The 19,751-nt window shown below is 43.1% G+C and overlaps 1 protein-coding gene across 5 annotated transcripts in view; it reads right to left on the bottom strand.

The window, feature by feature from the left end:
• LOC140739159 (follistatin-related protein 5-like) overlaps positions 1-19,751 on the bottom strand; it is a 672,573-nt gene that overhangs the window by 46,853 nt on the left and 605,969 nt on the right. For 4 of the 5 annotated variants that reach the window (XM_073067157.1, XM_073067156.1, XM_073067159.1 and 1 more), the window contains exons 8-10: positions 19,496-19,616; positions 15,752-15,913; positions 3,824-3,958 (exon numbers count right to left, since the gene is read on the bottom strand). In XM_073067157.1, coding sequence (XP_072923258.1) covers positions 3,824-3,958; positions 15,752-15,913; positions 19,496-19,616 — 418 coding nt within the window. The remainder of the gene's footprint in view (positions 1-3,823; positions 3,959-15,751; positions 15,914-19,495; positions 19,617-19,751) is intronic. The other variant, XM_073067160.1, reaches the window with a different exon arrangement.

Below are 19,751 nucleotides of genomic sequence, written 5' to 3'. Positions count from 1 at the left end.
GATGGAAAAGAGTTTGTCAAATATGTTTAGTCAAGTTTCCTTAATCAGAACATAGAAGTCCCAACCAGAGAGAATGTGACACTAAATCTCTTATTAGGGAATGAGGCAGGGCAGGTGACAGAAGCTTGCTTAGGGGAACCTTTGCATCCAGTGATCATAATGCCATTAGTTTCAAGGTAACTATGGAAAAGGTCTGGACCTCAGGTTGAGCTTCTAAACTGAAGAAAGGCCAACTTTGATGGTATCAGAAAAGAACTGGCAAGTGTGGATTGGGACAGGTTATTTTCTGGCAAAAGTATTCTTGCTTACCGGGAGACCTTCAGAAGTGAAATTTTGAGAGTACAGAGTTTGTATTTTGGATTGGATTGGATCATCCTATTGGATGGATGATAGCTAATCTTGTTCTGTTGTTCAAGAAACCGTCTAAAAATAAGCCAAGAAATTATAGGACGGTGAGCTTGTTATCAGTAGTGAGAAAGTTATTGAAAGGTATTCAAATGGTCTGGATATACAGGTATTTAGATAGACAGGGATAGTTAACATGGTTTTGTGCTTGGTGAGTTGTGTCTAATCAATCCTATGGAGTTTTTTTTTCCAGGAAGGTCCCAGGAAGGCTGATGAAGGCAAGGCAGTGGATATTGTTTGTATGGATTTCTTTTGACACATTGACCTTCATAAACCAATACATAGGGTACAGGAGTTGGGATGAAATGTTGAAATTGTATAAGATGCTGTTTAGACCTAATTTGGAGAATTTTGTCCAGATTTGGTCAACTACCTACAGGTAAGATGTAAATAAGATTGAAAGAATGCAGTGAAAATTTATAAGGATGTTGCCAGTGCTTGAAAACCTGAGTTATAGGGAAAGGCTGAATAGTTTATTCCCAAGAACATAGAAGGTTGATGGCAGATGTGATGGAGGTGTACAAAATTATGAGGTTCATAAAAAGGATAAATACAAGTAGTCTTTTTCCACTGATGTTGGGTGAGATGAGAACTAGAGGTTATGGGTTAAGCGGAACATGAGGGGAAAATTTTTCACTCAGAGGGTGCTGAGAGAGTGAATTAAACTGCCAGTGCAAGTGGTGAATGTGGGGCCGACTTCAATACTTAAGAGAAGTTTAGATAGGTACATGGATAGGATGGAGTGGGATGAGTATGGAGGGCTGTGGTCCGGGTGCAGGTCGATGGGACTAGACAGATTAATGGTTCAGCACAAACTCGATGGGCTCATTCTGTGCTGTAGTGTTCTATCAATCTATGACTCTATAATATCACAAGAGAGTGTTTGAAATGAAGAAATTTGCAACAGATCAAACAGTATTTCCAGTGTTTCTCTGGGTTATTACATATAGATTAAATAAGTCTGCTAAGCTCTTAATGATTTCTTCCGAGCAACTGCTTAAAAATATATTGATGGAAAAATTTTGGTTTAGATAAAATTAACGTTGTGATTTTAAAACAAGCTATTCTAACTGGGCTCATGGAAGCTGTGTGGCATATAACACGTATCATAAGAAGCTTTTAATTTAAAATCTACAGGACCTAAAATTAAGTGAAAAGCCTTCAGGCTTAACAAGTAATAAGAACACAAAGCAATAAATAGAACCATGATACAATACATAGAAGTGCAAATGGCATCTCAGAGGAAGGGATTGTTGACTAGAAGTGTTGTGGAGCCAGTTGGCTTTAATGCTGCTTTGGTGTGCAGTTTGAGTCTAGCTAGCAATTTTGAAAGAAAAAGAATAGTTGGTCCTAGGTCAAGGTATTTCAAAGCTTTTGTTTTGGTGAGTTGAGGGAAGTCTCTTCCATCTTCTGGCCAAACAAAAATTCCCTTCAAAAATTCATTGTGTCATGGAGCTAACAGTAGTCCCCTTTAGAACTTCAATTACGCTGTTCACAACATTCCCTCGAATATTTTTTACAGCTGCACGGACCAACCACTGCCCTGAGCAGGAAATGTTTATACGGACTGAACTCTGCACAGCATTTTAAATGTTTTTTGTAATATGCATACTATGAATATTTAGAATGAAAGTTGAAAAATCACATACTTTTGATTTTATTTATTATTTGTAGGGCATAATAAAATACAGTACATCAAAGAAAATCTTTCACGTTTTGTAAACTTTTTTTCTAGCGATGTTCAATTCTAGCTGTGTGGAAACAAAGGCAACGAGTGCAGGAGCATTTCAGTTACTATACAGCCACACAGCAGCATAGCTTAGAGGGAACAGTAGCTACTCATCACCATGAACAAGTTGCATGGCATTCTTAGTATATGGGCCAGCCAGTTGCTTTGTAAAATGGGACAGTAGTCTTACTACAGCAGGAGCCAACATTGTAGATAAAAGTGGACCCCTGCCTAAAATCATTGGGTGTGCTGTTCCCCTTTTCAAAAGTCCATTTGAAAAATGAAAATGTTAAGTGAGGTTCATCCTCTTGACTTTCAGTTAATGGGAAATAGGAGTTGGACATTTGGGAGAATACCCTTTGAGAAATGAGAGAATTGATAGCAAGAGGAGTTTACAATGCCATGAGTAGATTTAAACAGATCAAACAAAATTTGTTTATGCTGAGATCGGAAAGGACATGATGATTTTTGAATGTTATGACACAGTCTATTGAATTTATGAAGTTTAGTTTGGTGTTGGATTGGAGCCTGGCTTGTAGAGCTCTGGAAATATAAAAAGAACAAAATATTCTTTCACTAGATGCAATGTAGAAGAAGGCAATGTTAAAAATGTTGAGTTGAGGTAGTCTTTGATTTAAGAAATATGGAAAAGGGTGTTTTGTATTTCTGGTCACTGAATTATAGGAAAGATGTCAACAAAATAGAGAGAGTACAGAGGAGATTTACTAGAATGTTACCTGGGTTTCAGCACCTAAGTTACAGGGAAAGGTTGAACAAGTTAGGTCTTTATTCTTTGGAACGTAGATGGTTAAGGGGGGACTTGATAGAGGTATTTAAAATTATGAGGGGGATAGATAGAGTTGGTGTGGATAGGTTTTTTTCCATTGAGCGTAGGGGAGATTCAAACAAGAGGACATGAGTTGAGAGTTAAGGGGCAAAAGTTTAGGGGTAACACGAGGGGGAACTTCTTTACTCAGAGAGTGGTAGCTGTGTGGAACGAGTGTACAGCAGAAGTGGTAGAGGCAGGTTCGATTTTGTCATTTAAAAAAAAATTGGATAGGTATATGGACAGGAAAGGAATGGAGGGTTATGGGCTGAGTGCAGGTCAGTGGGACTAGGTGAGAGTAAGCATTCGGCATGGACTAGAAGAGCCGAGATGGCCTGTTTCTGTGCTGTAATTGTTATATGGTTATATGGTTATTAGAGTTTAGTCACACTGACTTTCTTTTCTTATAATTTGTATTAGATTAATAGATCCTATCATGTTCCTACTTAAATTTTATTAGAAAATTCTAATTGAAAAAAATACTTTTTTGAACTGACATTGCTTGGTTTGGCAACCTTATTATTCATCAAATTAAAAAAACCAGTTTTGCTCCCCCCATATCGCTTTCCTTGTATAAAATATTTAAAATTTGCCATGATTAAGACTTACAGGTGTATAGATTTTAGAATTAGTTCTGTTAATTTATGATCAAAGCAACTTTACTAAATTTCAGATTAATTTCAAATAAACTTTCATCAGTTTATTCTGTGTTTGTAGTATTCCAACTCACTGTAGCATTCAGTCCTCTCATGCTAACATCCAAAATAACTAAAAACAGATGTTATTTTGATTATTTTCTTACACCAAATAAGCTTTGGAGAAAGTTCAATCATAACAAGTGGTTTAATGCATTTTAGACATACGAGTCTTTCGAGCTGAATCCTCAACAAAAAGTGAAGAGATATCTTCGTCAACTCCTGCATCATTCTTCGCAATACAAGTATATGCCCCAGTGTCTTCGTATCGTACACTGTTAATGTGAATTTCACCTCCATTTGCTGTAGTAGAAACACAGAATACAACAAACAAAAATGCACAAAACAATAACTCTGCATTGATGGACACCATTTAGAATCATAACAGCATTTATATAGCATTTTTAATGTAGTAAAGCATCTCAAGATGTTGCACGAGAATAATTCTACTAAATTTGATACAAAACTATATGAAAAGCTATTAAGCAAGATAAAAGAAAACTTGGACTATTTTTAAAGAATGTATTGAAAGATAAAGGGAATGAAGTGGAAGATTAAAGTGGGAATTCTAGGACTTTACATAGGTTTTGGAATAGCTATTAATTGAAAGAAAGGAATGTACAAAGGGAATATAGGGAACTTGGAGGACAGTTCAAGAAGTTTACTTTGTCATTCCTCAAAGTAATGATTTGATCTGTATGAACAGTATGCAAGACCAGCTTTACACTGTATCTCTGTACACATGACATAATATTCCAATTCCAGTTCAAGAACTAGAGTTGGTGAAGGCCATACAGTGATTTGAAAGTGATGATATGAGCTTTAAAATTGAATTGTCAGCTTTTAAAAGTGGGAGCTCGTAACCAGATCTACCTTTACATGACCAAGAACCTGATTTCTTTTCATTGTTTGCTGGATTGGATGACATTTTTGCAAACATCTTTTGAAGAAGTTGCTGATGCCAGTGTTAGAAAGAAAGCGAACTAGCACATTAAACTGAAACTGGGTTAATGATGATATCAGTTAATATGGTCAGCTCTGAACATTGTTAGATCTCATTAATCTGGGGGAAAACTTGACTCAATTGCCATCAGGACTTTCTGGCTGGTAGCAGTTAGAAAAAAATCAATATGCAGAGAAAATTAAGTTATGTGCAAAGTTATCAATGTACTATGTAGGCATTTTAAAGTGGACTCAATGTTAAGTCTTGCCCTTAAACATAAGGATTATACAAAATCCATATTTGTGAACCATAAATTCTCAGTCAGATCTAGTGACAACCCATTGATGTGCAGCAGGTCATGAACCATCTCTAGGAGTTGAAGATCTACAAATTCACAGATCTGTTTTTTCCCACCAGCAGTATTTTAATTCTTTGTTCATTGTGCATGGAGTGACATCATTTTCCTTGCTATTTTCCCTTACAGTAGTGCCTGTGACATTTAAGTTACACTGTCCTGAAATGCTTGCCATTGACTAAATTGCATTAGGAGTTTGAGGAGATTTGGTAGGTAGGTATGTCACCAAAGATTCTAGCAAATTTCTGCAGCTATACGGTGGGGAGCACTATAATGGTTGCTCCAGTGCACAAGATTGTAAGGAGCTGTAGAGGGTTGTAGACTCAATCAGCTCCATCACAGACACAGGCCTCTTTCACATTGAAGTCATCTTCAAAAGTCAGTGCCTCAAGAAGTGGCATCCTTCATCAAGAACTCTCACATCTGGGACATGCCCTTTTCCTCAGGGAGGAGGTAGAGGTGACTGAAGATGCACTCTCTATGTTTTAGTCACACCTTCCTCCTCTTCATAATCAAATTTCTGAATGGTCCACTAACTCATGAATACTACCTCCGTAACCTTCCTTTGCACTACTTATTTATTTTAATTTTTATTGTAACTTGAAAGGAGGCATGGGATCCAAGGGGAAATTGCTTTGTGGATCCAGAACTGGCTTGCCCACAGAAAGCAAAGAGTGGTTGTAGATGAGTCATATTCTGCATGGAGGTCGGTGACCAGTGGTGTGCCTCAGGGATCTGTTCTGGGACCCCTACTCTTCGTAATTTTTATAAATGACCTGGATGAAGAAGTGGAGGGATGGGTTAGTAATTTGCTGATGACACAAAGGTTGGAGGTGTTGTGGAGGGCTGTCGTAGTGGGACATTGATAGGATGCAAAACTGGGCTGAGAAGTGGCAGATGGAGTACAAACCAGGTAAGTGTGAGGTGGTTCACTTTGGCAGGTCAAATATGATGGCAGAATATAGTATTAATGGTAAGATTCTTGGCAGTGTGGAGGATCAGAGGGATCTTGGGGTCTGAGTCCATAGGACACTCAAAACTGCTGTGCAGATTAACTCTGTGGTTTAGAAAGCATACGGTGCATTGGCCTTCATCAATCATGAGATTGAGTTTAGAAGTTGTGAGGTAAGGTTGCAGCTATATAGGACCCTGGTCAGACCCCACTTGGAGTACTGTGCTCAGTTCTGGCTGCCTCACTACAGGAAGGATGTGGAAGCCATAGAAAGGGTGCAGAGGAGATTTACAAGGATGTTGCCTGTTTGGGGAGCATGCCTTATGAGAATATGTTGAGAGAACTCGGTCTTTTTCTCTTGGAGCGATGAAGGATGAGAAGTGACCTGATAGAGGTGTATATGATGTTGAGACTCATTGATCGTGTGGATAGTCAGACGTGTTTTCCCCCAGGGCTGAAATGGCTAGCACAAGAGGGCACAACTGTAAGATGTTGGGAAGTAGGTACAGAGGAGATTTCAGGGGTAAGTTTTTTACGCAGAAACTGGTGAGTGCGTGGAATGGGCTGCCGGTGATGGTGGTGGAGGCAGAGATGATAGGATCTTTTAAGAGACTCCTGGACAGGTATATGGAGCTCAGAAAAATAGAGGGCTATGGGTAACCCTAGGTAACTTCTCAGTTAAGTACATGTACATCACAGCTTTGTGGGCCAAAGGGCCTGATTGTGCTGTTGGTTTTCTATGTTTCTATGTTTGTAGTACTTCTTATGTGTTGCATTGTAGTGTTGCCACAAACAGCAAATTTCACAACATGTCAGTGATAATAAACCTGATTCTGATGTGCCTGTTGTTAGACTGTTTTAGAACAACTATGAGGAAACCTGAGCCTTTGATGAGAAAACCCTTTGGAAGGATTTCCTTTACTTCTCTCCTCTCCTTTGGATCCCTGCCCCACAATACTATTTCCTCCCAGCCTTTCATCTCACCCCCAACTCTTTGATCACACTTGCATCTAACAATTTTGCCTTGACCCTCAAATCCCTGGTGGAGATCTAAATTCAGCCTGAATTCTGTCTCCAACATCAGTCCTGACCTCTGCCTCCACAATACACCATCCAACTCCAATAAAACCTCAGTCCAATCTGAGATTGCACTTTTGTGGTAAACTGTCAGATGAATCCATATTTGGGAGTCAGATAGGTATGTGAGGGCTTCTATTGATGGGGAGGGTAGGTGAAGCATTCAAACGGGGAAAGAGATAGGCTCATTAGGCCACTGTGCAGTCTCTTCTGTAGATGAGGCAGATGTGGGATGCTCTTGCTCTTATGTACCCAAGGCTCCATTGTGATTTTACTGAACGTGTCAATGAGGTTCTCAGTACCACCCCAAATTCTCTTTTTCTGCTTTTAGTGTTCATCAGCCACAGACTTCTGGGAGTTGATGGGAAAACTGCATTTCTTCAAGGAAGTTTTGAGTCTAATGTTTAATCTTCTGATAACTTGGTAATCTCCTCCCACAAAGGAATGCACAATGCAACATTGGTTTTGGGAGCCTGGTGTATGGCATACAAATAACTGAGTGTAACCACAGCCGGGAAGACATGGCTTTGAAAGTCCTTCCAGTGAATTTTGAGGACTTTGCTAAGGTAGTGTTGTTGTTGTTATTCCAGCAAAGACTGCTTTTAGCAGTCCAGGTCTTAGAAGTGTAAAGAAGAACAGCTATCAATGCTGTTCAGCTCATTGTTTTGTGCTCGATTCAAAGTATTTAAAGATTGAAGATTAGCTTTAGTTGTCACTGCATATCGACACATACAGTGAAATGCATTGTTTGTGGCATGAATGTGGTGGAGGGAACCCACAATAAACACAATGCTTCTGGCGCCAACATAGCAAGCCCTCAAATTACGAACCCTAACACATGTCTCTTCAAATGCCTTTTTCATTAATTGAGCAAAGTCTGCATTGCCAACTTTTAAGGTACAGTAGTGGTCAATTTCATCACTGAATTTTGCCTTGGTGAGAGTTGGTTCTTGAGATATCAGATGTGGTCCATTATTAGCAAGGTAGGACACTAGTAAGGCTTCCTTCCTGGTTATATCCAGGTGTGTTTAAGTACTTATGTCTTTGTGCAAAGAATGTGGGGCCCACATACGTCATGAGCACATGTCTAGCTGGAAATATTAATTCAAACTCTGCCAGACTGGACTAAAAATAAACTCCATATCTGTCTCATTGCATAGTGGTGTAGCAATGTACTACATACAGAGCTAGAGATGACATGCAGTCGGTAAGTCATTTCGAGACGAGTTTATTCAAACTTGGTGGCGCTGGCATTTCATCCCTAGAGCACACGCTCTCCGGGTGGAAATGACGTCAGAGGTGCATTACCAAAGTCTCTCCCCGCGCGCTGGCTATTTGTGAGCTGATTCGCCTGCGCAGAAAGTGGGTCACCACATAACCTCCCCCCCCAGAACCAGCGATACACCCCACAATGTCCACAGTCTGGATCAGCCTCTGTTTGGGAGGTCGGCCTCTGCGGCGCGGTGCTTGAACCTCGACCGGCTGCGCCAAGTCCACATGGGCTGGTTTGAGTCGGTCCAACGTGAAAACCTCCTCTTTCCCCCCAATGTCCAGAATGTACGTGGACCCGTTGTTGTTGATCACTTTGAACGGCCCCTTGTACGATCACTGTAGCGGTGCCCAGTGTCTGCCCCTTCGTACAAACACAAACTTACAGTCCTGCAGGTCTTTGGGTACGTGGGTCGGGGTCCGTCCATGCTGTGAAGTTGGCACGGGGGCCAGGTTGCTGAGCCTTTCGCGTAGTCTGTCCAGGACTGCTGCTGGTTCTTCCTCTTGCCCCCTTGGGGCTGGTATGAACTCTCCCGGGACGGCCGGGGTGCGCTGTACACCAACTCGGCCGACGAGGCGTGCAGATCCTCCTTGGGCGCTGTACGAATTCCAAGCAGGACCCAGGGAAGCTCGTCCACCCAGTTAGGTCCTCTCAGGCGGGCCATGAGAGCCAACTTCAAGTGATGGTGGAAGCGTTCCACTAGTTCGTTCGACTGTGGGTGGTAGGCAGTTGTGTGGTGTAGCTGCGTTCCCAACAGGCTGGCCACAGCTGACCACAGGCTGGAGGTGAACTGGGCGCCTCTGTCGGAGGTAATGTGGGTTGGTACCCCGAAACGTGCTACCCAGGTTGTAATCAGTGCTCGGGCGCAAGATTCGGCAGATGTGTGGGTGAACGGGACCGCCTCTGGCCACCTCGTGAACCAGTCTACCATAGTTAGGAGGTACCGCGCTCCTCGGGACACTGATAGGGGGGCCACATGAATGTGGTCGAACCTCTGGTGGGTGAGTTCGAACTGCTGCAGTGGGACTTTAGTGTGCCACTGTACCTTGGCTGTTTGGCACTGCGCGCACGTTCTGGCCCATTCACTGACCTGCTTGCGAAGTCCATGCCACACAAACTTGCTGGAGACCAGCCAGATGGTTGTCCTGATAGATGGGTGCGCCAAACCGTGTATGGAGTCGAAAACTCGCTGCCTCCAGGCTGCCGGGACGATGGGGCGAGGTTGGCCGGTAGCCACATTGCACAGAAGGGTCCTCTCACCTGGGCCTACGAGAAAGTCCTGCAGCTGCAAACCCGAGACTGCGGTCCTGTAGCTGGGCATCTCGTCGTCCGCCTGCTGCGCCTCTGCCAGTGCTGCATAGTCCACCCCCAGGGACAGGGCCTGGACAGCTAGTCTGGAGAGTGTGTCTGCCACAACGTTGTCCTTTCCCGAGACATGCTGGATGTCCGTCGTGTACTCGGATATGTAGGACAGATGTCTCTGTTGGTGAGCTGACCATGGATCGGACACCTTCGTGAATGCAGTGAAAGGCCTGCCTTCTAAGAAGTATCTGAAATGCCGGATTGCCAGATACAGTGCCAACAGGTCCCGGTCGAAAGCACTGTACTTGAGTTCGGGTGGTCGTAGGTGCTTGCTGAAGAACGCCAGGGGTTGCCAGCACCCCTCGATGAGCTGCTCCAGCACCCCACCGACTGCTGTGTCGGATGCATCCACTGTGAGGGCGGTCGGAACGTCCGTTCTGGGGTGCACCAGCATCGCGGCATCTGCCAAGGCTTCCTTGGCTTTAACGAAAGCGGCCACGGCCTCCTCATCCCAAGTAATGTCCTTGCCTTTACCCGACATCAGGGTGTACAAAGGGCGCATGATATGGGCTGCTGAGGGGAGGAAATGGTGGTAGAAGTTCACCATACCAACGAACTCCTGTAGGCCTTTGACCGTGTTGGGCCGGGCAAAGTGGCGGATCGCGTCTACCTTGGCGAGCAGAGGTGTTGCCCCGTCTTTGGTAATCCTGTGGCCCAGGAAGTCAATGGTATCAAGACCGAACTGGCATTTGGCCGGGTTGATCGTGAGGCCGAAATCACTCAGGTGGGAGTAGAGCTGGCGGAAGTGAGACAGATGCTCCTGGCGACTACTGCTGGCTATAAGGATGTCGTCCAAATAGATGAACGCAAAGTCCAGGTCGCGTCCCACCGCATCCATTAGCCGCTGGAACGTCTGTGCGGCATTCTTCAGGCCGAACGGCATTCGGAGGAACTCAAACAGGCCGAACAGGGTGATGAGTGCTCTTTTGGGGATGTCTTCGGGGTGCACCGAGATTTGATGGTATCACCAGACGAGGTCTACTTTGGAAAATATTCTTGCCCCATGCAGGTTTGCTGCAAAGTCCTGTATGTGCGGCATTGGGTAGTGGTCTGGAGTTGTAGCCTCGTTCAGTCTGCAGTAGTCGCCGCATGGTCTCCAACCCCCGGCTGCTTTGGGCACCATGTGCGGGGGGAGGCCCATGGGCTGTCGACCTCCGTACGATCCCCAATTCCTCCATCCTCTTGAACTTCTCCTTCGCCAGGCGGAGCTTTTCAGGGGGGGGTCTTCATGCGCGGGCATGGAGGGGTGGTTCCTGGGTCGGGATGTGGTGCTGTACCCCGTGTCTGGGCATGGCTGCCGTGAACTGTGGTGCCAGAATCGATGGAAAGTCCACCAGGATTCTGGTGAATTCGTTGTCCGACAGCGTGATGGAGTCCAGGTGTGGGGCCGGCAACTTGGCTTCACCCAGGGAGAACATCTGGAAAGTCTCGGCATGTACCAGTCTTTTCCCTTGCAAGTCGACCAGCAGGCTGTGAGCTCGCAAGGTCCGCCCCCAGGAGTAGTTGGGCCAACGCGGCCAGTATGAAGTCCCTCGTGAACCGGCTGGCGCCGAACTGCAGCTGCACTGTGCGGGTGCCGTAGGTCCATATCATGCTGCCGTTTGCGGCCCTCAGGGTGGGTCCTGGCTTCCTGTTGCGGGTGTCGTACCCTGTGGGGGGCAAGACGCTGATTTCTGCTCCGGTGTCGACCAAGAAGCGGCGTCCCGACTGTTTGTCCCAGACGTACAAGAGGCTGTCCTGGTGGCCAGCCACCATAGCCATTAGTGGCTGTTGGCCCTGGCCCTTGCAGGGCGGGCAACAACGGCGGGCTTCTGTGCCCCACCGCTGGTGGTAGAAACACCACTGTTCACTGTCCTCCTCACTCCTGCCTCTGTGTTATGTGCGCCCCCCTGCCGGGCCTGGTCTGGTCTGCTGTTGGGCGTGTGACCTGGTAATCTGACCGACGGATGCCATGCTCTCCCTCTTGGCTTTCCACAGCACGTCTGCCCGGGCCGCCACCTTCCGGGGGTCGCTGAAATCTGCGTCGGCCAGCAGCAGATGTATGTCCTCGGGCAGCTACTCTAGGAACGCTTGCTCAAACATGAGGCAGGGCTTGTGTCTGTCAGCCAGGGCCAGCATCTCGTTCATCAATGCTGATGGCAGTCTGCCTCCCAAACCGTCCAGGTGAAGCAGGCGGGCACCCCGCTCACGCCGTGAGAGGCCAAAGGTCCCACTGAGCAGCGCTTTGAATGCTTCATATTTGCTTTCTTCCGGGGGCGACTGTATGAAATCCGCAACCTGGGCGGCCGTCTCCTGGTCAAGGGTGCTCACCATGTGGTAGTAACGCGTGGAATCAGAGGATATCTGCCGAATCTGGAACTGGGCTTCTGCTTGGCTAAACCACACGTGTGGTCGCAGCATCCAGAAAGTCGGCAGTTTTAGTGAAACTGCATGAACAGTCGGTCATTTTTGGTCCAAATCCCGTTTGGACCGTCGGGGTCACCAATGTAGCGATGTACTACATACAGAGCTAGAGACGACACGCAGTTGGTAAGTCGTTTCGAGACTAGTTTATTCAAACTTCACGGCGCTGGCATGTCATCCCTAGTGCCCGCCCTCTCCGGGTAGAAATGACGTCAGAGGTGCATTACCAAAGTCTCTCCCCGCGCGCTGGCTATTTGTGAGTCGGTTCGCCTGCGCAGAAAGTGGGTTGCCACAGGATTTTGGTCAATTTTTGTACAGGTTATCTGAATTCTGTTTTAAATTGACACCAAGATCATTTGCAAAATTAGATGCTTTTAATTGTTAATGTTCTTTTTGGGTGACAGTTCATTGTGTTTATGGATATATACAATTATGCGCCAATGACTTCCCCTTCCTACAAATGATTGTTTACGGTTGAATGTCATTTTAGAAGATGTGACCATTCATAATTGGTGCTCACGCCCTTTTGGATAACAGTAATGCCTGTTTATATCAGAAAGAGGAAGGCATTTTTATTGTTAAATATTTGTTTTAAATATGCATGTGTGCACAGAATTAGAATGCTGGGTGTACTAATTCAAGCGGATTAATTGCGTGACAAACGTGGCCATTGATTGTCAGAAGTTAAATATTTTTAAATCCACCTGATAGTCTGGTCATTAAAAGGAGCGAGCAGGGAGGACATGGGAGAGAGCCACAGGAAGCAGCAATCAGCTCTCATTCACCTCATGGAGACTGCAGCAGAGCTCAAAGCAGTGTCACGTGGCAGCAGAGGCTGCTGAATGACAAGTATCAATCAGGTAGGTGCTTTCTATTTAACTTTTCAGGGGAATTATATTGAAGTAAGTGGTGTTTAAAGTAGAAAGGTTCCTCAATATAAACGGAACTCTAGGCTGAAGAGGGTAATTAAATATTGAGTCTGAAAGTATGCCAGGAAAGTTTGGCCCTGTGGAAATGCTCCTCCTGCAATATATGGGAAATCTGGGAGATATTCAGTGTTCCTGTTGTGTTCTCCTGCAATTCCTGACTGACAGTAAGGCACAGCTTAAGTGGCAAATGGACTCACTGTGGAGATCCATAGTACGGAACACTTTGTGGAGAGCATATTTATTTTTAACTTACTGAGGTACAGCATGGCATAGGCCCAGCAATCTCCTGATCATGGGATAATTTACAATTAACCTTCCAACCGGTATGTCTTTGGACAGTGGGAGGAAACTGAGGCATCCGGAGGGAACGCACACAGTCATGGGGAGAAAATACAAACTCCTTACAGGCAGCAGAGGGAATTAAACCCTGGTCACCTGCACTGTAATCGGTCACATTGTAAACACTGGACATACAAGTGGAAAAGTGAAATGTGACCACCAGGAAGAGCAATAGATGAAAGCAGGTACTTCAGCAGATATTGGTGGCAATTGTACTTGTGCTCTCTCTCTCTCTCTCTCAAACAGGTGGATCATACTGGATACTGTTGAATAGTCTCTTAGGAAAGAGCCATGATTTACACCCCGGTACCGCGGAAAGCTATAGTGACATGGGATCAATGGCATGAGGGAGCATATGCTTTGATTGTGAATAAGACAGGGGAATGGTATGTTATCTTGCTGGAGTACAGCTCAGGGAGGTCTCAGAGTGGCTGCAGGGCACTTTAAAGGGAAAGATGAACAGCCAGTGATTGTGGCATAAATTGTGAAACTGTAGTACCAATAAGATGAGTAGAAAAAGCGATAAGGTCCTGAAACTTAATTTTGGGAATTAGGGAGTAGGTTAAAAAGCAAGACTTGTCCTCAACTGCTTTGAAAGGTAAGGGAGGAGATCGATGGAGCTCTGATGGAGGTATTTAAATCTTAGGTAGTCGCAGATGAAGATGCTAGATGACTGGAAGACAAAAATGTGGAACAATTATTCAAGAAAGACAGGGCAAACAGGGATAAGCTAGAGGACTGCAGGCCAGTTAGTCCAAAATCAGTGATAGGGAAATGGCTGGAAAACATTCCGAGGGATAGGTTAGTCAGAACATATTTTTTGTGGGAAATCTTGTCTAATAATTTAACTGAGCTTTTCTGAAGAGGTAATTAAATACAGTGAGGAGGGCAATATGGCTTATACGGGCTTCAGTAAGGCCATTGACAAGGTCCCAATTGGAATGTAGGTCCAAAAGGTTAGATCACATGGGGTCCAAGGAAATTGGCAAAATGGATCTTGAACTGGTTTAGTAATAGAAAACCAAGGGTGACAGTGAAGGTTCAAAGGTTTATTTTATTATCAAAGTATGTATGCTAAATGCAACTCTCAGATTTGTCTTTGAGGGTTGCTTTGGAATTGAAAGTCGGTGACAGGTACCATAAGGATCAGTGCCAGGACTCTTGCTGTTACATACATTAATAGCTTAGATATGAATGTAAGAGGTAAGTTAGCACATGACAGAAAAATTGGTGGTGGTATTGAAAGTGAGGTGGATGATCTAAGGTCTCAAAACTTATCACCTGGTACTTTGGGCAGATAAAAAGAAAGAGAATTTAATTTTGATGCATGAGATTATACATCTTGGGATGTCAATTGAGGAAAGTACATATCCCATGAAATGTAGGGCCTAGAGAGTATTGAGGAACAAAGGGACTTTGGTGCTCAAATCCAATGATCCTGAAGGTAGCAGCACAGGTAGCTAGGCTGGTGAAGATGGGATGGTTTCCCTATTAGATATTGCACAGAATAGGTAAAAGCATGCTAGTCTTTATAAAATGTTGCTTTGGTCACAGCTGGTCACCACAATATAGAAGGGTTATATTGCATGGAGAGGGTGCAGAGGAGATTTACAAGGAAGGAGAATTTCACTTTGAAGAAGAGATATCAATATACCCAAAGATATGAATGTACCCTACCTTGATAAATTGCATTACAAAGTACTCATTTTCTGTCTCCTCCACTTCTGCTGGATCCGGGCATTAATTCCCTCTCTTGTCCTTGAGCGGTCCCATCCTTTCCCCAGCTACCTTCTTGTGTTTAATGTATGTATAAAATGCCTTGGGATTTTCCTTAATCCTTTTCACTAAGGGCATTTCATGGTACCTTTTAGCCCTCCCGATCTGCTGTTTACGTAATTTTCAGCTTCCTTTGTATTGCTCAAGAGTCCAATCTCAGCCTTTCTAAATCTGATGCATGTTTTATATTAGCCCAGAATTCTGACCAGCTCACCCCACATGTCAGATGCAGTCTTACCCAATGGCAGCTGCCCCAGTCTACTCTTCCCAGATTCTGTTGTAATTAGCCTGCAGTCAAATTAATACCTTTTGCCAAAGCAGATCTTTATTATGTCAGACTGATTATCTGATGTAAAACTCCTATAAAACAACTTGAAGCCTTTGACTAATAAGCCTCAAACAAAAGTTTTTAGTCCAAATGATCTGAGTAATTATTCATGGCAAAACAGATTTTATGCTCAGTAATCAAGCTGTTGCTGTTGGGAGCTTGCCAATGCAGAAAAATAGTATAGTTATAGAATTTGCCTGTTTTAGTAAGTCTGTAGCTTTTGCCTGTATAATCAGTTATTGAGCCTCACAAGACATTAAACTTGTGAAATGCTTTACTAAGTTTTGATGAGGTAAAGTGCTATATAAAAGCAAATATCACTGTATTCAAGAATGCATAATGCGGGTGGAATTAGATACTACCTAGCAGCACAAGTTGATTAGGCAAAGTTGAAGTAATGTCTAAACCATTTTTCAGCCAGGTAATTTTTGGGTTGGGGATTCCATCCGCATGGCATCTCAAACTTGTAGCCACACCGGGCTCTTGTGCCTGGCTCTCTGGGTACACTCTGATCACTGGAGGGACTATCAGTGGGAAAAAAAGAGAGAATACTTCAGTAAGTATCAATTATAATCATCAATCATAAAAGTAAATAAAAACTATCCATGAACTGCAGTCAGAGATTGTGACTGAACAACATTATGTCAATAAAAGTTAACCTGAAATTAATTATTCTTTCATCTGTTTTACAAAGTTCTTTATTGATTTTTTAAAAATGTTCATCTATATAGCTGTGCTGGAGTGTTTTTTAAGCTTTTAAATATTCCTTTGTGATTTGTATGGTATTTACCATTGGCTGGCATAACTAATTAGAGGAATTCTTTGTTTACTTATAAATTTTGCATTAGAAATGTATACATAAACCAGGATAGTGTTAGTAATTCTTGTCCCACCAGAAGGTATGTGGTGGGACATGATAAATGCCCTTTTTATACCATTTCCAGTTTTCTTCTGTTAACTTCAGTGAAAATCAAATGGTACTTAAAATATGTGATTGATCCAGACCCGTCAGTATCCTGCTGTGGAGTAAGTTAAAATATTCTCCTTGTCAAAATGGAGCTGTTTTTTTCCATCAAAACATGTCAAAATAGGGGAAATCCTTTTTGTAGGAGCTAAACAAGATGATCACAGAGGATTATATAGAATACTGAGCTCAGAAACAGGTTGAACTAGTGCATGCAGGTGTGATTATTCTCCACTTGATACTTCTCAAAGCAATAACTGCAGGCACAAGCATCAGGGAAGAGGTAATTTTCATTTAATTTTGATGTAAATTGATTTCAATTTAATTATCTTCTAGATTTTCTATATTTTAATCATTTAAATCAAATGTATTTAATAGTTTTGAGTGTCTATGAATGCTTGAGCATCTCAGAGATATTCACAAACATAACCTCTTTGACAATAGGTAAACATAGGGTAGATCTTAATCAGAATTTGAACTCAGCTACTCTGGCGGCAGCACTTAAATGTTCTGTCCAGAAAGGACCGGTACTGATTTCGCCAGTTAGATTTTCAAGCTGTTTTCCTGTACAAGATTATAACTGGAGACCCACTGTGGTATGAGACCAAGTTGGCAAGACCATATCTTCCTAACCATTAAGATTTAGACATTCTTGAGGGATGTGTGTCAAATGCAGGCACATGGGTCAAGCTTGGGTGGGCCTTTTAGTCAGCATGGACAAGTTTTGCCGGAGGGCCTGTTCCTATGCTGTATGGTTCTGTGATTAGTCACTGTGCTGTGAAGGACAACTGAGGAGGGTAAACTTGTGTCAAACCGGTATCAATGAAGTGCAGCAGGAAAAAAATAACACGCAGATGGGAAAGGATGTAATTTTTTGTTTGACTTTTTAAAATCCCTAAAAATAATTTATCAATTGAAATAAATAGGCTGCTCATTTTGCTGGCCAAAGAGCTCTGTTGGTATTGAATAATATATTATAACCATGTTGTGAAAATGAATTTATTACAAGACTTATACACAAGTAGATGTTAGAAATACTGAGCAACACACACAAAATGCTGTAGGGAGGAACTCAGCAGGTGGCGAATAAACATTTGATATTTCAGGCTGAGGTGCTTCATTAGGACTATCCTGATGAAAGGTCTCATCCTTCATTATAAACAACATAAGGAAGGGTAGGAAAATAGATTGTTCAAAGGTTCATTGATTATCAAAGTATATAACTCTAAAAGTTTTCATTTCTCTGGGTAGCCATGAAACCAAGTAAGAAAAGAAAGGCAGCACGACTTTCCAGCACACAATCTTGCTGGAAAAGAAAAAGAACAAAAATGGAACGGGCATATCAATCCGCAGATTCGTCCTCCTGAACAAAAACGAGCAAAACGGAACAGGCACATCGACCCTCCCAAATCCCGCCTCTCACACAGAACAAAAATGATCAAAGCGGATGAGGCACATTGACCTCCCAAATCCCTCCGTCTGCCCAAAACAAAAATGAACAAAATGGATCAGGCACATTGATCTCCAAATCCCCCTCTCTGCACAAGACAAACGAGAAGACCAGGCAAGGAAATACAGAATAAAAAAAACTGTAAGACTGAAAAAAAGAGTCTGTAGTTAAAGTCCACATCCAAAACACAGAAAAAACCTGGCAACACTCTTTGGGTGCAGTGGCAGGCTCTTCCCTCTCTGATATAGAGCAACTGATCAAAAGGCAAGCAGCTGGCGCTTTCCTCCTGCACTTGCTTCAGTCACCCTCCTAAGTATGAACAATGGAAGCTATATTCAACAAAATAGAGCCAAACATCGGCTTGCGGTCTTTCCTGCAGCCTGCCCGCTATGAGGTTCGGTCACGCTGCCTCTACCTCCTAAAATCCTCTTGGAGACTGTAGAGTGCTGGAACACCCAAATGGTCTCCAAACTTCTGTGATTGCCTTGAAGTTTCAATTGTCCTTGTCACTTCAACTGGTGAACAACAAAAGCTATAGTCAGCAAAATGGGGTCAAACATCAGCTCGTGTGCAGTCCTGCCACTTTCTCAGCATGAGGTCTGCTCACACTGCTTCAGTCACCTATGTCACCCCTCTTTATACCTCTCCTCTCTACTCCAAGTACTAATGCAGGGCTCAAATTAAAACACCAACAATCTTTGTGCCTGCATAGAGTTCCTACAAAATTAGAGATGTCACGTTTTAGTTATCTAGAGCATTAACGAGAACAGAGTGACTGGTCTGTTGATACTGGCTGCTGAGTCCCTCCTGCATTTTGTGTGTTGCTCTGGATTTCCAGCATCTGCAGAATCTCGTGTGCAAGATGTTATTCTCTTTACTTAAAGAAGGATGTGTAAGTATCAGGAGCAGGTCAGACAAAATGTATTTGACTCATACCTGGGATGGCAGATTGTCTTATGAGGGAATGTTGGGCAGGCTAATTGTTTATTTGTTGAAATTTAGAAGAGTGAGAAGTAATTTGACTGATGCGTGCAAGATCCTGAGGGAGTTTTTACATGGTATGTTTCTTTGTGAAAGGAACTAGAACTCAGCATTACAGTCTAAAGATAACAGGTTGCCAATTGAAGGCAATGATCTAATGAAAATGTTATACTTCTGTTTTGTCTTTGAATACACTTCTGGAAAAGGCAGCGGAAGCAGATAATTCGAATATTTTAAAAGCAAAAGGTTATGGATTCTTGAGAAGCAAGAGATTAAAAGGATCTGGAATTGAAGTGTGGTCCTTCAGGTCTGCTTTCCCATCTATTAAGATAATAGATACTATCAGATCCACTATGATCTTAATACGTAAATGGAAGTGCAGACCTGGAGATACAGATTGACTAATCCTGCTGCCAGTTTATATGCTGACCAGCAATTTGCTGACATTTGTAACTTGTCATTTATCTGATTTCTATTTTGGCAACGGCACGGTGCGGTTAACACGTCATTATTCCACTAGCAAAATCTGGCCCATTTTCATCATTTTTTTTGTTCTTTCCAATGTTTGATGTGGGTGATGTAATGATCTTAAACACCAGAAACATCAAATTACAAATCCACAGAGACAATAGTCTAAGTATGGAAGTAAGATTATATGTTTTATAGCACTTGGAGACTATCTGTGACTGTCAGGTATGATAATTTACTAACCATTCACCTGCAGGATGTGGGTCTGGTAGAGGTCATCATAGCCAAAAGCATGGCAGGTGTAATTCCCCATGTGGATCGTTGTAACCTTTGTAATATAAAGGGAGCCATCATCACCAAAATCCTGCAAAAAGAAATGGAGACACTTCGCCTTGCAGTAAAGAAATGGCATTGCAAATATAAAATAAGTACAAAAACAACACTGGCTTCTCAGTAATATACTAAATTCCTTTAAGTGTTGCAATTATCAGCATTAATT

Source organism: Hemitrygon akajei, chromosome 15, assembly GCF_048418815.1.
Source record: "Hemitrygon akajei chromosome 15, sHemAka1.3, whole genome shotgun sequence".
Taxonomy (NCBI): Eukaryota; Metazoa; Chordata; class Chondrichthyes; order Myliobatiformes; family Dasyatidae; genus Hemitrygon; species Hemitrygon akajei.
The sequence above is the reverse complement of the archived record's forward strand: the minus strand, read 5'-3'. Positions and strand labels throughout refer to the sequence as shown.